The 12,955-nt window shown below is 57.2% G+C and overlaps 1 protein-coding gene across 1 annotated transcript in view; it reads left to right on the top strand.

Moving 5' to 3' along the window:
- Positions 1-2,770: 2,770 nt before the first annotated feature.
- Positions 2,771-12,955, top strand: part of ROR1 (receptor tyrosine kinase like orphan receptor 1) — a 402,488-nt gene continuing 392,303 nt past the window's right edge. The window contains exon 1 of the mRNA XM_055139263.1: positions 2,771-3,098. Coding sequence (XP_054995238.1) covers positions 2,999-3,098 — 100 coding nt within the window. The 5' untranslated portion in view covers positions 2,771-2,998. The remainder of the gene's footprint in view (positions 3,099-12,955) is intronic.

Raw genomic sequence — 12,955 nt, 5'->3', positions numbered from 1 at the left:
TCACCTGCCTGCAGGCAAGGACTGACTAGAGCCTGTGATCTGCAGGGATGCTCTCGGGCTAGCGCAGGCCTCTCAGCCGGTGGCTCATTGTCAAATCCCAGCCCTGGATCCGTTTGAAATTTCTTTAACTTTATTGATTGAAGCTCTGTGATTTACGATTCTGTTAATGATGGTTTCTCACGCACATAATTCACATAATTCCAACTCCACACCCCTCCCCAGTGTACCCGCCTTCCTCCCCCAACGCCCCTCCCTTGCACATCCCCCACCAAGTCCGTTGTATTCCACCCCTTCTCCCATTGCGTTGCCTTTGGCCCTTTGTGGCTACCTTGCTGTGTATCTTTATGTTTATTTTATTTATTTATTTATTTATTTTTGGGTCACACCCGGCGATGCACAGGGGTTACTCCTGGCTCTGCACTCAGGAACTACCCCTGGTGGTGCTCAGGGGACCATATGGGATGCTGGGAATTGAACCTGGGTCGGCTTCATGCAAGGCAAACACCCTACCCACTGTGCTATCGCTCCAGCCCTGCTGTGTATCTTTAAGTCCATCCCGAGAGATCTGTATCTCTCGATCCTTCTGCTGGACTTCACTCAGTGTGATATCATCTTATTCCATCCCATCCATGTTGCGGCACCTCACATGATTTTGTTCCTAGAGCTGCTTCATGTTCCACTGTGAGCATGTTCTACAACTTATCGATCTTTTCATCCATAACTAAGAATTTGGGCTTGTTTCCACATCTAGGCTATGCACTGAGTGTGGCGATGAACTCAGGTAGGCATAGATCCCTTGGGATTCATGGTGTTGTGTTTGGGGGATAAATGCAAGAAGCGGTATCTGTGGGTTGTAGGAAAGTTCTTACTTATTTACTTATTTATTTTTAAATCTCCATATGAATGCCGGGTTCTTAGGGTTGGGGCAGCACTAACTTACCGAATGTTTCTCAGATGCCAGGCTCTGTCCACTCGATGATGGTGGGGAGACTAAACCCTGGCTTGGCACCCGCCGCCTGTGTCACTCTGTGACAAAGTTCTTCCCCTTGTCCTGTGTTCTCATTCCCCAAATCGTAACATGGAGAGAATCCATTTTAACGTAAGAGGGATGGGACACAGAGATACTACAGCAGGCCGGGATTGTGCAGTGGGTAGGTAGGCTTGGCCTTGCACAGGCCTTACCCAGGTTTGATCCTGAGTATCCCAGCAGCCCTTAGCACCACCGGGTGTGAGCCCCGAGTAACAACAAAGTAAAAATAAATGTGCAAGGAGGCATGTGTTTTTTTAATGACTTTCTAAGAATGTTATGGATGGGGGGCTGGAGAAATAGCAAAGTGGGTAAAGTGTTTGCCTTGCACACAGCCAACACGGGTTCGATTCCCAGCATCCCATATGGCTCCCTGAGCACCGCCAGGGGGTAATTCCTGAGTGCAGGGCCAGGAGTAACCCCTGTGCATCGCCAGGTGTGACTCAAAAAGAAAAAACAAAAAAAGAACAGTATGGATGGAGGATGTGTGAGCCAATGTACATGGAACACTAGGCAAGCCGGTCTTTAATAAGGACTGCAGAGGGCCTGGCTTCCTGGTGTTCCTCTACGGCAGGTGCGATGTTCCTAAAACTTCCTATAACTTCTGTCTTCTGGGACCTGGAGCCGGGCCCTCAGACACTCACCATATTATAAAGTCTCTTGCCTGGCGCAATAGCACAACAGGTAGGGCGTTTGCCTTGCATGTGGCTGACCCGGGTTTGATTCCTCTGTCCCTCTCGGAGAGCCCGGCAAGCTACCGAGAGGATCCTGCCATGCGCCTGGCAAGCTACCTGTGGCATATTCGATATGCCAAAAACAGTAACAAGTCTCACAATGGAGACGTTACTGGTGCCCACTAGAGCAAATTGATGAACAACCGGAGGACAGGGCTACAGTGCTTGCCACTTGATCTGCCTTGAGTCTTTACCATAGAAGCAGGAGAAGTGACAGAAACACCACTGCACCCAGGGCAGAGTAACATGATAAATAATAATACAGCAAACTGAGCCAGCATTCTGTCTTCCGATTGAAGACAGACACACACACCTGCCAGAGCCCAGGCACCATCCCCCCCACCCCGCCCCCCTGCACAACGGTCCCCAGAGAGCCTCAGTGTATCTCTGGGGACAGTTGTGTGGCAGTTGAGGCCACAGTGCCATTGAGACTGGCTTCCGTGCTCTGGCACTAGAAAATAGACAAACGAGCAAAAGGAAAAAAAAAATCCCTCGGGCCAAGAAGGCTTTCCAAAGGGGAATCGTGTGAGATGCGCAACTGTTCTATCACCCAGGGCCACGCAGATCACAGCGACAGGGAGGAGGTGTCCAGAAGCAGAATCTCCCTGCAAGCCACTTTGCGCCCTAGCAGCCTCAGGGAGCAACCCCCCCCCCCCGCCCCCCGGTCCCGAGACCCTCTTCTGTCCCACCAGCCCGAGGAGTGGGGGAGGGGGCGGGGGTGCGCGTTCAGCCCTCCAGTCGGGCCGGAGGAGGTGGGGCGCGCGGGGCGGGGTGCGCGCGGGCCGGAGCGTGCGCCGGCGAGAGGCGGCGGCAGGGGGCGCGCGGGAACCGGCTGCGGCGCGCGCCTGCCATTGGCCGGGCCGGGCCCCGAGTTGCTGCAAGTGACAAGTTGAGCGCGGTGCGAGCGCGCAGAGCGGGAGGAGCCGGCGCGGCCGACGGAGCCCCGGGACGGCCGCCCCCGCGTGCCCGCCGGGGCCAGCGCTCTGCGCTCCGCGCTCCTCGCTGCGGGATCAGCCGCCCGGCGCCGGGGACCGACCCGGGGTGCGGCCAGGGCCGGGGGGCGGGGGCGGCCGGGCGCCCGGCCGAGGCGGCAGGTCAGAGCGGGACAAAGGACTCGGCCGACGCCCCCCTCGGCATCCTGCGGGGACCCGCGGCCGAGGCGAGGGGGCCGCGGAGCGCGGGCCGGGCCCGTGGATGTGCTTCTGCGCGCGGCCGGGGAGCCGCCGCGAGGGCAGGAATGCACCGGCCGTGCCGCCGCGGGGCGCACCCGCCGCTCCTGCTGCTGCTGCTGCTGCTGCTGCTGCTGCTGGCGTTCGCGCGCGGGGTCGCTGCCCAAGGTAAGAGATCAGCCCCGCTCCCCGCGACCCTCGGGTGGCCGGGTGTGGGGGCGGCCCGCGCGGGGGGCTCCCCAAGCGCCAGTCGGGGCGCCGGAGAGGCTGGGCGCGTGCTGCGTCCCGGGACGTCTTTGCTCCGCGCGGTGGCGGCGGTTGTCAGTGCGGGGCGGAGTCCTGGGGGCGCGGGGATAGTTGTGTGTGAGTGTGTGTGTGTGTGCGCGCGCGCGTGGGGGAGGATGCATGGGGTGTTGTTGCAGACCCCCTTTCTCTTCCCCGACTCCCCCTTCCCCACCCCCCATCGGATCCACACTAAGCTCCGGCCAAGTTAGCCAAGCCTTCCCGGAAGGCGCGGCGGGTCCCGGGGTCGGGGGTTGGGGGAGAGTTGACTTTTTTTTTTTTTTAAAGGGGAGAGGGGCGTCCAGGTTGTCCGCAGAGGGACCCTCCCGACAGAAGTCCGGCGGCGGCCCGGGGCCTCTGCTGGGCTGTACGGGGGTCGCTGTCAGAGGCGGCCGGGGGCGGCGGCGCGGAGCGCGCACGTGCGGGCGGGCGCGGAGGGCGAGACCCGCGCGGGGACACCCGCATCCCGCATCCTGCATCCTGGCGGCGGGCCGCGCCCGGGACCCGCGCAGCAGCGGCGCGGGAAAGGGAGGCGGCCCGGCTCGCGGCGGGGAGCGGGGCCGTGCTGCGCCCCCTCCCCAGCCCTGCACGGTGCGAGGGGAGAGACGCCCGCATCCTTCTTTGGGGGCTGGAGGGGGAAAGTTGATGCAAGCCCCCGGGGTCGCGGGCCTCACTGTTAACGGGCATCCCTTTGGGAGGGGGGTGCTGGCGCCTCCGGCTCCTTCCCGCCGCCCCCCGCCGCCGGCCGGAACCGTGCGGGTGCGGAGGGTCTCTGCCCCTCCAGTGTGCAGCTGTGGGTTTCCAGCGGGCGCGGTGCGGGGCCCAAGGGAAGGCGCCGGGCTCTTTCGCGGCGGAGCGGGGAAAGGTCTGTGCCGTCCCGTACTCGCTGACCGCCGGGCTGAGTACTTATTTATTTATTTTTTGGCTAAAATCCTGCCAAGAAACTTTCTTGAGTACAAGAAACCGCTGGAAGGAATCCTGTGTGTGAATCTGCATTTTTTTTCCCCCTTTCTTTTTCTTTTTTGAACCGCGGTCGGGGAAACGGGGTCCACGGTCTCTCAGGATGATCCTGAGAGGGATCGTGGTGTGTGTGTGTGTGTGTGTGTGTGTGTCGGGGCAGTCGGGTCCACGGACTCGCAGGATGATCCTGAGAGGGATCGTGGGTTGTGTGTGTGTGTGTGTGTGTCGGGGCAGTGGAGTCCACGGACTCGCAGGATGATCCTGAAAGGGATTGTGGTGTGTGTGTGTGTGTGTGTGTGTGTGCGCGCGCGTGTGCGCGTGCGCGCGCTAATCTGGCGGGTCCTCGGGGTAAATACCGCTCCTAATTGTAATTAAGATGCTCATCAGCGGGGAGCGCCGCTCCTGATGAAAAATCCTAATGAAATGTAAACAGCGCGGTCACATGGCTGTTTTGCTTCCTCGGTGCCAAACATCTGGCCCCCTGCCACAACACCTGGGTAAAAGAAAAAAAAAAATTAAGCGGCGGGGCACGGCGGGGGGGGGGGCACACTTCCTAAACAATGTCAATATCCTTCTGGTGTCCTGTTGCCCAGCAAATTGGGCGAGGAGGTTGCCAGGCTGATTAGCGCTAACGAAGGGCTCCCAGATTAATTCCGCGATAACCTCCGTCCACCCCACCCCCTCCCCACCCCTGCTCTGCATAACCTTTGAATGAAGGTGGCTTTTAGAGATGAAGGGGCAAAGGAAGGGGCCTCTCCTCCCCCTCCCCTCCCCCTACCCGCTGTCTTCTAAGTAGATGCACGGGACAATAAGTTTTGCTGACTGTTAAGGTATCTTTTTGTGGTTGTTGTTGTTAGAGGTCTCTTACATTCTATCTCTTTAACTGTCTACAGGCTGGAAAACATACTTTGGGTTCCTTTGCTTTGGGGGGCCATACCTGGCTGTGCCCAGGGCTCTCTCCTGGTTTTGGGATTCCCCCCCCCACACACACAGGGCTTGGAAGAATATATGTAGTGCTGGGGATTGAACTGGCATCTCAGCTGCGGGCAGGACAAGCGCTTTTCTCTTATGCTGTCTCTCCGGTCCGGTCCTGAAAGAGTCTTAGACCGGCCGGGTGGAGAGCTCAGACGGCGGCTGTGCATTTGCACGTGAGAGCCTTGGGCTGGGTCCCGGGCACTGCATGACCTCCTGGCACCAAGCCCAGAGTCGCCCCCAGCACCAGAGGGTGTGTCCCCCACGGCTTCTCTTCCTTATACAGCCCTGGAAGAACCTCTTTAAAAAGTCTTTCACGAGGTGCCCCAAGTTTCCGCTATTGTCTGATTTTACCTGTATAAATGTCTTCCCGCTTCCGGGAAGGTGTAATATCTATCGGGAGCGGAGGCGTCTCCGGAAAGGATTTGGTCTCCACAATGGCTGAGAAGTGAGCTGATAGGGAGATAGAGTTCATTTCTTTAGGAGAAAGGTCTCCTCATTTCTCAGCTCTCTACACTGTTGGCCAGGAAAATGAAAAATGGAGCGTTAAAATAGATACCCTCTCCTCCCCCTTCCCCCCTCCCCCCTCCCCATCCCCCCATGGGCTGCCTATTGTCACCCGCAGCTGACCACCCCAAAGTGGAAGCTCTGGAAAGCAGTGGCCTGGCTGGAGCCGGGCCCCACTGGGCCTGATGCAGGATCCCTGGGCCTGGTGCAGAATCCCTGGGCCTGATGCAGGATCCCTGGGCCTGGTGCAGAATCCTGCCAGCACTGCGGCTTGCCTTGGAGTTGTGGTGTCGGGGGAGGTGGGCCCTTGTGTTTCCTCTCATTTCCCGAACCTTCCACGGCCAGTTGAATCCTGCGTGGCCTGTTTGCCTGCGGAATCAAGTCTTGGAGGCCCGTAAGACGTCCTCCCCGGCTCCCCCTGTGAAAACAGGAGAGGCCCAAGCCAGCAGGACTGGACTTTTCTTGCAGACCTTAAAAAGTTCTCCCCCACCCCTCCCCGCCCCGCCCCGCCTCGCCCCCCTCCCCCCAACCCGGGGAAGCCACGAAGAAGAGGCGTCTCCCTGGGACAGAAGATGCGCCCAGACCGCCCCTGGCAGCCTTGGGGGAATATTCCGTTTCCTAGGGCCAGGCTGTTTTGGATTTCTGAATTTTCTTTCTGATATTTCGCTCGGATCCCTTCTAAGAACTCCGTTTCCTTCCCCCCCCCCTACGCCCTCCCTCGCCTGCAACTGGGAATCCGGGGGGTGGGGCAGAGACTTCAAATCAGACTTGAAAGGTTCTAAATGGAGTGTCAGTCGCACCCATTAGTATCCAATTTGGCTGTGGTTCCACGGTGACCGCATAGCCCGTTTTAAATATTTCTTGACAATTTTGCCAGAATTTCTCTGAAGAACGGAATGCTTTGTAGCCCGTATGTGTCTCGATGTACATGTGTCTCTCCGTAGAAATGGCATCTGTCCGCACACCCACACAAGCAAGCCCCGCGTTCGGGCTTCATGCCTCGAGAATAACCGGCTTGGCCTTACGTCATATTGGGACTTGCTTCTCTTGGTGACAAGGAAACTCGCAACTTCACTCCAAGGAGTTTTCTTGTTCATCCCCCGACCCTCACCCCCCACCCTCCACCCCCCACCTTCTAGTGCGGAGGGAGACAGTGGAAGTCCTTAGGAGAGTTTCCTGGTGGTGTTGGCCCGGGAGACGGAGTTTTTGCCGGGTCTAGTCCCCCCGTCCTTGGATCCCGTGTTCTGGGGCCGTGTGGAAGTGTCAAGATTTAAGTAAAACCATGCCTGAGAGGAGCGTCGACCTAGAGGGTCTTAGCTTAGGGGTCCATGAAATTGAGATATGTGAACGCCCAGGAATAATATATACAACTTTATGTGCCTTGCTATGGTTGCGTGTTTCTCGCCGTAATCAGATTTTCCAAGAAAACAACAAAAAGTCAAGAACTGTCACTTCGGAGGGTTTGATTGCCTGGGGCAGTGGGTCAATGTCCCCCGGGTCAGTTCTGGGGATTGAGGATGGGTGATGGGACCTAGAGCTCAGACCCCTCCCCCCTATTCCTCCCCCCCCCCCCCCCCCCGTGCCCGCACCAGGAAACCACCCAGAGTCTCAACCCACCCCCCAAAGCACAAGCATTCTGAGATGCCACTTAACATTTTATTTGACGAACATCGTGTGGGGGTTGCAAAGGGCCAGTCTCTATTCTTCACAGCAAACTACATTCTCATCCCAACCCTGTGTAAGAGGGAGGATGGCCTCACTAGCTCGTATTTTGAATAAATAAGTAAGTAAGTAAATAAATAAATAAATAAAATCGCACAGAGAGGTCAAGTGACTTTTCTAAGGTCACACAGCTAGGAAATGACATTGTGGGCCTTACAAACCCTGAGCGCTCAGGGGTTTCATGGCTGCCCTAGGTGGTCTCTGCCGGCTTAGGAGACAGCCTTGGAAGGCATGAAAGACACCTGGGTGTCGTTTCAGGACGGGATGCACCAGCCCTTCCCAAGCAGCCGAGAGAGACCTTGATCAAGTATCTTTGTATTTGCATCTTGGCCTAATGTATTTGCATCTAACCCTAAATCGCAGGGTTGGTTGATTTCAGAGCGGAACTTCATTCCCAAGGCCTTATTGGCGGCCCAGACCCAATACCATGGGGTGGTAGCGGTCAGGAAACACCCCAGTCTTGGGGACCCTGGCTCCCACCAAAAGTCACTTTTTTGGGCCTCCCCCAGCATCCCGACCCCGAGGTGCTCTGCATGCTGGGGGGGTCGGGGGGGGGGGGCGAAAGCCTTAGTTTCTTTCGGGTCTGAGAAAGTTCTCTGGAGCTAAGGCCTGAGGGGGGGAGGCCGGGGGTGGGGGTGGGGGGTGTAAGTGGGGAGGGGAGGGAAACTTTGAAAATCCTTAACTAAATGCAGCTGTTTGTTACACGGAGCCTGACTCGCATGCCAGGAATATCTAAAAAGCTAACGAATACAAAATAAAAATAAACAGCAGTAAAAAGACTCTCTCTTTGTTGCAGTAAGCTCGGTTGGGGCTTTCCGTTTGTTTGGGGAAGGGTGGCAGGGGGGTGAGGCCATCCACTTTTCTTTCCCTCAGCGCAGAGAGCGCGCCCTGGGCCCCAGCCTCCAGCACCTGAAGCCTGGTCCCCTCCGCAGCCCCCACTGTCCAGCCCCTGGCCCTGCCGGCCCCAGGCCCCCGTGGCTCTGGCGGTGCCCCCCGACACCCCCCCCCACACACAGCGAATTACACGGGAAGAGGGCAGATAATTTAATGGGCAAATCTTGGCAGCGCCAGCAAATTTCACACCCCATCTCTCACTAATAGAAAGGCAGGGGGAGAGGCAGCGAAGGTCCTCAGATGAAAAGCCTGTCTGAAAAGGCCCTGCTTAACAGTAACTCTCTGTCCATAAATAAGCTTCGGGAGTTTTGATCCAAAAACTGTTATTAAATACTGATAAGCCCAAACCTCATCGCGTTTGGCCTCCTCTTTTCAACCACCATCCCCCCCCCCCCCTTTTCCTTCTCTCCATAGAACCATAGAATTTTTTTTTTTTTTAAAGGGAGAGGACCTCAGAGAGCGGCCAGTCCAGACTGTTTATTTTCTCACTCTATCTCTACAGAAAGGCCCTTCTTTCGAGCTGTTTGCAGAGCAGCGTGGAGAGCGGCCCGTAGTAGGATGGGGCATCCAGGGGGCTTGCTGCTGACGGGCGGGGGCCGCCCGGTGCCAAGTTCTTGGAGCATCAGAGCCTTCATTTGCTCCTCTGTAAGATGGGAGCACAGTAGCTGACGGGTTTCTGCAGGAATGAGGCGACCCCGGACAGAAGCCATCTGAGCCAGGGCGTGCGGCTCAGTGGGGGAGCGTTTGCTTTCATAGAGCCATAGCACAGCGGGTAGGGCGTTTGCCTTGCATGCCGACCCGGGTTCGATTCCTCCACCCCTCTTGGAGAGCCTGGCAAGCTACCGAGAGTATCCTGCCCGCACGGCAGAGCCTGGCAAGCTACCTATGGCGTATTCGATATGCCAAAAACAGTAACAACAAGTCTCACAATGTAGACGTTACTGGTGCCCGCTTGAGCAAATAGATGAACAGTGGGATGACAGTGCTACAGTGCAAATCCCAGACACACACACACACACAACACCACATACACACACACACACACACAGAGGCACCTCATACAGGACACGGGTCTGGTCAATTTACCATGGCGTCCACTATTAGTATCAATTATTATCAGAATGCTGACTCCAAAATTGATTCAAACGAAGGCTCTGGAGCGGTGTGACTTCCCTCCCCCCAACAGTAGTTTAAGACTTCAGAGTGTTTTCTAGGGAGCATGGAGGATTCCGAGATCTGAGCAATCCTCAGGGTCCTGCCAGGGGGTCCTGGATAAGAGGAGACGCCCCGGGGCAGTTTTGCAAAGCCTTGAAACAAAGGCTTTTTTCAGAAGGGCCGGTTCTTGGAGGAAGAGCAGGGCCTTCCCTTGCTCGGTGTAACTTCAGAATCCTGCGATGGGGGATGTAAGGTTTCAGGGTCCCCCGCTTGTAATCTGACCGGGTTTAGCTCCGGTATCCAAATAATCTCCCCGAGCACAACTTGAAAGAGGATAATGGCCGAAGGAGGGACTCCTGAGGTGCCCTGTTAGCCATTTAACTTTTTAAAAAACATTTCTAGGGGCTGGAGCAATAGCACAGCGGGTAGGGCAGGGCGATTGTCTTGCACGTGGCTGACCCGGGTTCCATTCCCAGCACCCCATATGATCCCATGAGCACGGCCAGGAGTCATTCCTGAGTGCAGAGCCAGGAGTAACCCCTGTGCATCGCCAGGTGTGACCCAAAAACAAAACAAAACAAACATTTCTAAACACACACACACACACACACACACACACACACACACACACACTCACTCAGTTCCAAAGAGTTAAGAGGCTTGGCGTGTGTGGGCAGGGAGAGGGATGTCCAAAGACCAGGTACAGCTTGTGTCTTTTCCTTTGATTTTCTCCAGCAGAATTTGGGCCTCAGAGCATCCACGCACTTTTTTTTTTTGTTTTTGCTTTTTGGGTCACACCTGACAATACACAGGGGTGACTCCTGGCTCTGCACTCAGGAATTACTCCTGGCAGTGCTTGGGGACCATTTGGGATGCTGGGAATCGAACCCGGGTCGGCCGCGTGCACAGCAAACGCCCTACCCGCTGTGCTATCGCTCCAGCCCCGCATCCACGCACATTGAGAAATATTTTATATAGGCTGCAGTGCTAGTGCCCAGGAATGGTGTGGCCCTGCTCTCCTGGGGCGATCGAGAAAGGCATCTGGTGTTATTCATAAAATGGGGTCAACATACCCCCCACCCCCCTTCCCCCCTCCCCACCATGTTGCAGATAAGGAAGTGAGGTTCAGGGGGGTAAGGATCTTAGCATCCTTTTAGTTTTTTGTTTTTTGGGTCACACCCAGTGATGCTCAGGGGTTACTCCTGGTTCTGCACTCAGGAATTACCCCTGGCAGTGCTCAGGGGACCATATGGGATGCTGGGAATCGAACCTGGGTCAGCCTGGGTCAGCCACGTGCAAGGCAAGCGCCCTACTTGCTGTGCTATTGCTCCAGCCCCGAATACTTTTTGTTTTTTGCTTTTTGGGTCACACCCAGTGACGCTCAGGGTTTACTCCTGGCTCTGCACTCAGGAATCACTCCTGGCAGTGCTCGGGGACCCTATGGGATGCTGGGGATTGAATCTAGGTCGGCCTCGTGCAAGGCAAACGCCCTACCTGCTGTGCTATCACTCCGGCCCAGGGTCTTAGCATCTAAGCCTCACCCAGCTATTTAGTTAGGATTTGGCAGTTGAACCTAGGAGCCTATTTTTTTTTTTTTGACCAAGAGTGGGTGTCTGTGGGGTTGGGCCACACCCGCGCTCCATCACTATTCCTGGTTCTGCGCTCAGGGCTTACTTCTGCTGGTGCTTGACGGACCCTGTGTGGTGGATGGAGCTGAGGTCACCCACCCACGCCCGGGACATGTGCGGCTTAACGCCCTGCGCTATCTCTTGCACCCGCAGAGACGCTTTTAGATGTTTTGGTACCAGCGGTCATTGGGATGGCTGGCATCGCACAGGGCTCAGTCTCACATGCCAGATGTCGGGGCCGGCGAGGGGTCACTTGCTGGCGTAGCCGTGCTCACCCCTTCCCCTCCCCACGCGGGCTGGAGCGTTTGCCTGGATGTCGCCACACACGCTGTGTGTGTGGCCCTCGGGGTTTGCAGCTGGCCGGGCTGCGTGCACCCTGCTGGGTGCATGTGGGCAGTAAGTAGGAAGGCGCCAATTTGGGCGCCCCCTGCTTGCTGGGCAGCGGCTTTGCGCCAGCGGGCCAGGCCCTGGACGCAGGGAGCTTTGACTAGAATCACCGTTTCCGGAAGCATTCCCGGGGAGACGGCAGGACGGACAGGCAGCAGCTCTCCCTCCCTCCCCGGGGGAGGCTCCCACACTCGAACCCCAGCAAGGTGTGTGGCTGTGAGGGAGCACGGTGGATATGAAGGTGGAGGGGACCGGGAGGAGGGAGAGCCGCTGGGTCCTGCCGAGACTTCCCGGGAGGACACGGCCGCTCCTGCTGCGAGCACTCCCCCGGCTCGAGCTCGGTGCTGGGCTGCGGGCGGGCAGCAGGGGTGGAGGCAGGTTGGGATGATCTTTTAACAGTGCTCTCAGTTGCTCGTCATGCGCCCACCCAGCGGGCGGGGGGCCGTGGCAGGCAGAACGGTCATGCAGCCTCCAAATCGAAGACAAAACACCCTCGTGGATTTTTTTTTTTTAAATTGGGTCACACCTGGCGATGCACAGGGGTCACTCCTGGCTCATGCACTCAGGAATCACCCCTGACGGTGCTCAGGGGACCATATGGGATGCTGGGATTTGAACCCGGGTCGGCCGCGTGCAAGGCAAACGCCCTACCCGCTGTGCTATCGCTCCAGCCCCCCCTCGTGGATTTTTTGTTCCCTCCGAATGGAAGACAAGACACCCTTGATCTTCCGTTCCCTCCAACCCTCAGCCCCAATCCGGAGGTGGGTGTTCTGGACTCGTCTCTGCTCCCGGGAGGGGACTTGCACGAGAGTGGATTGGGACAGAAGAGTGATGCCTGATTGCAAACTACAACAGTCCTTGAACCCCAGCCGGGGTCGACCAGGCATTCATTCATTCATTCATTCACTCATTCTTCCTTTCGGTCGCGGGCTATGCATTTCCTGCAGGCTCTCAGGGAGACTAATATTTCCCCCGTTCCTGGAAGGGCCTGGGATTTGCGGCCCACTGGGGAAGGACGTCCTTTCGAGCTGGTGGCTGTGAGTGGCAGGAGCAGTAGGCTTTCCTATCTCCCTGGGCCCTTGCCCAGAATGTGCCCGGAGTAGCAGGTGGGCATTTGCCAGCTCACTTGTAGCTAAGTGAGGTGATAGGACTTTGTCTGGGCCAGAGGAATGAGATTAGGAGAATGAGTGATCCTTTGGCGGGGGGGGGGGGGGGGCAGCATACCCAGAGCTGCTCAGGGCTGACTCCTGGCTCTGCACACAGGACCACTCCTGAGTGATCGTATAGCATATGGTCAGCCATGCTGCAGGGCAAGCGCTCTGTGTCCTGCTGTTCTATGACTCCGACCCGGCAGCGAGTGACCCTTAAGGCTGCCCAGACGGGGTTGGTGTGGTCCCGAGCAGGGTAACCTGAAGAACCATGAGTTGAAGATTCAGTGATAAAAACTTCCGGGGGGGAGGGTGGGGGGGAGGCGGGGAGCAGTGCTCCCAGGGGATTCTCCACCAACGAGCCCGGTGG

Source organism: Sorex araneus, chromosome 5, assembly GCF_027595985.1.
Source record: "Sorex araneus isolate mSorAra2 chromosome 5, mSorAra2.pri, whole genome shotgun sequence".
NCBI lineage: Eukaryota > Metazoa > Chordata > Mammalia > Eulipotyphla > Soricidae > Sorex > Sorex araneus.
This window is presented reverse-complemented; position numbering and strand designations above follow the sequence as displayed.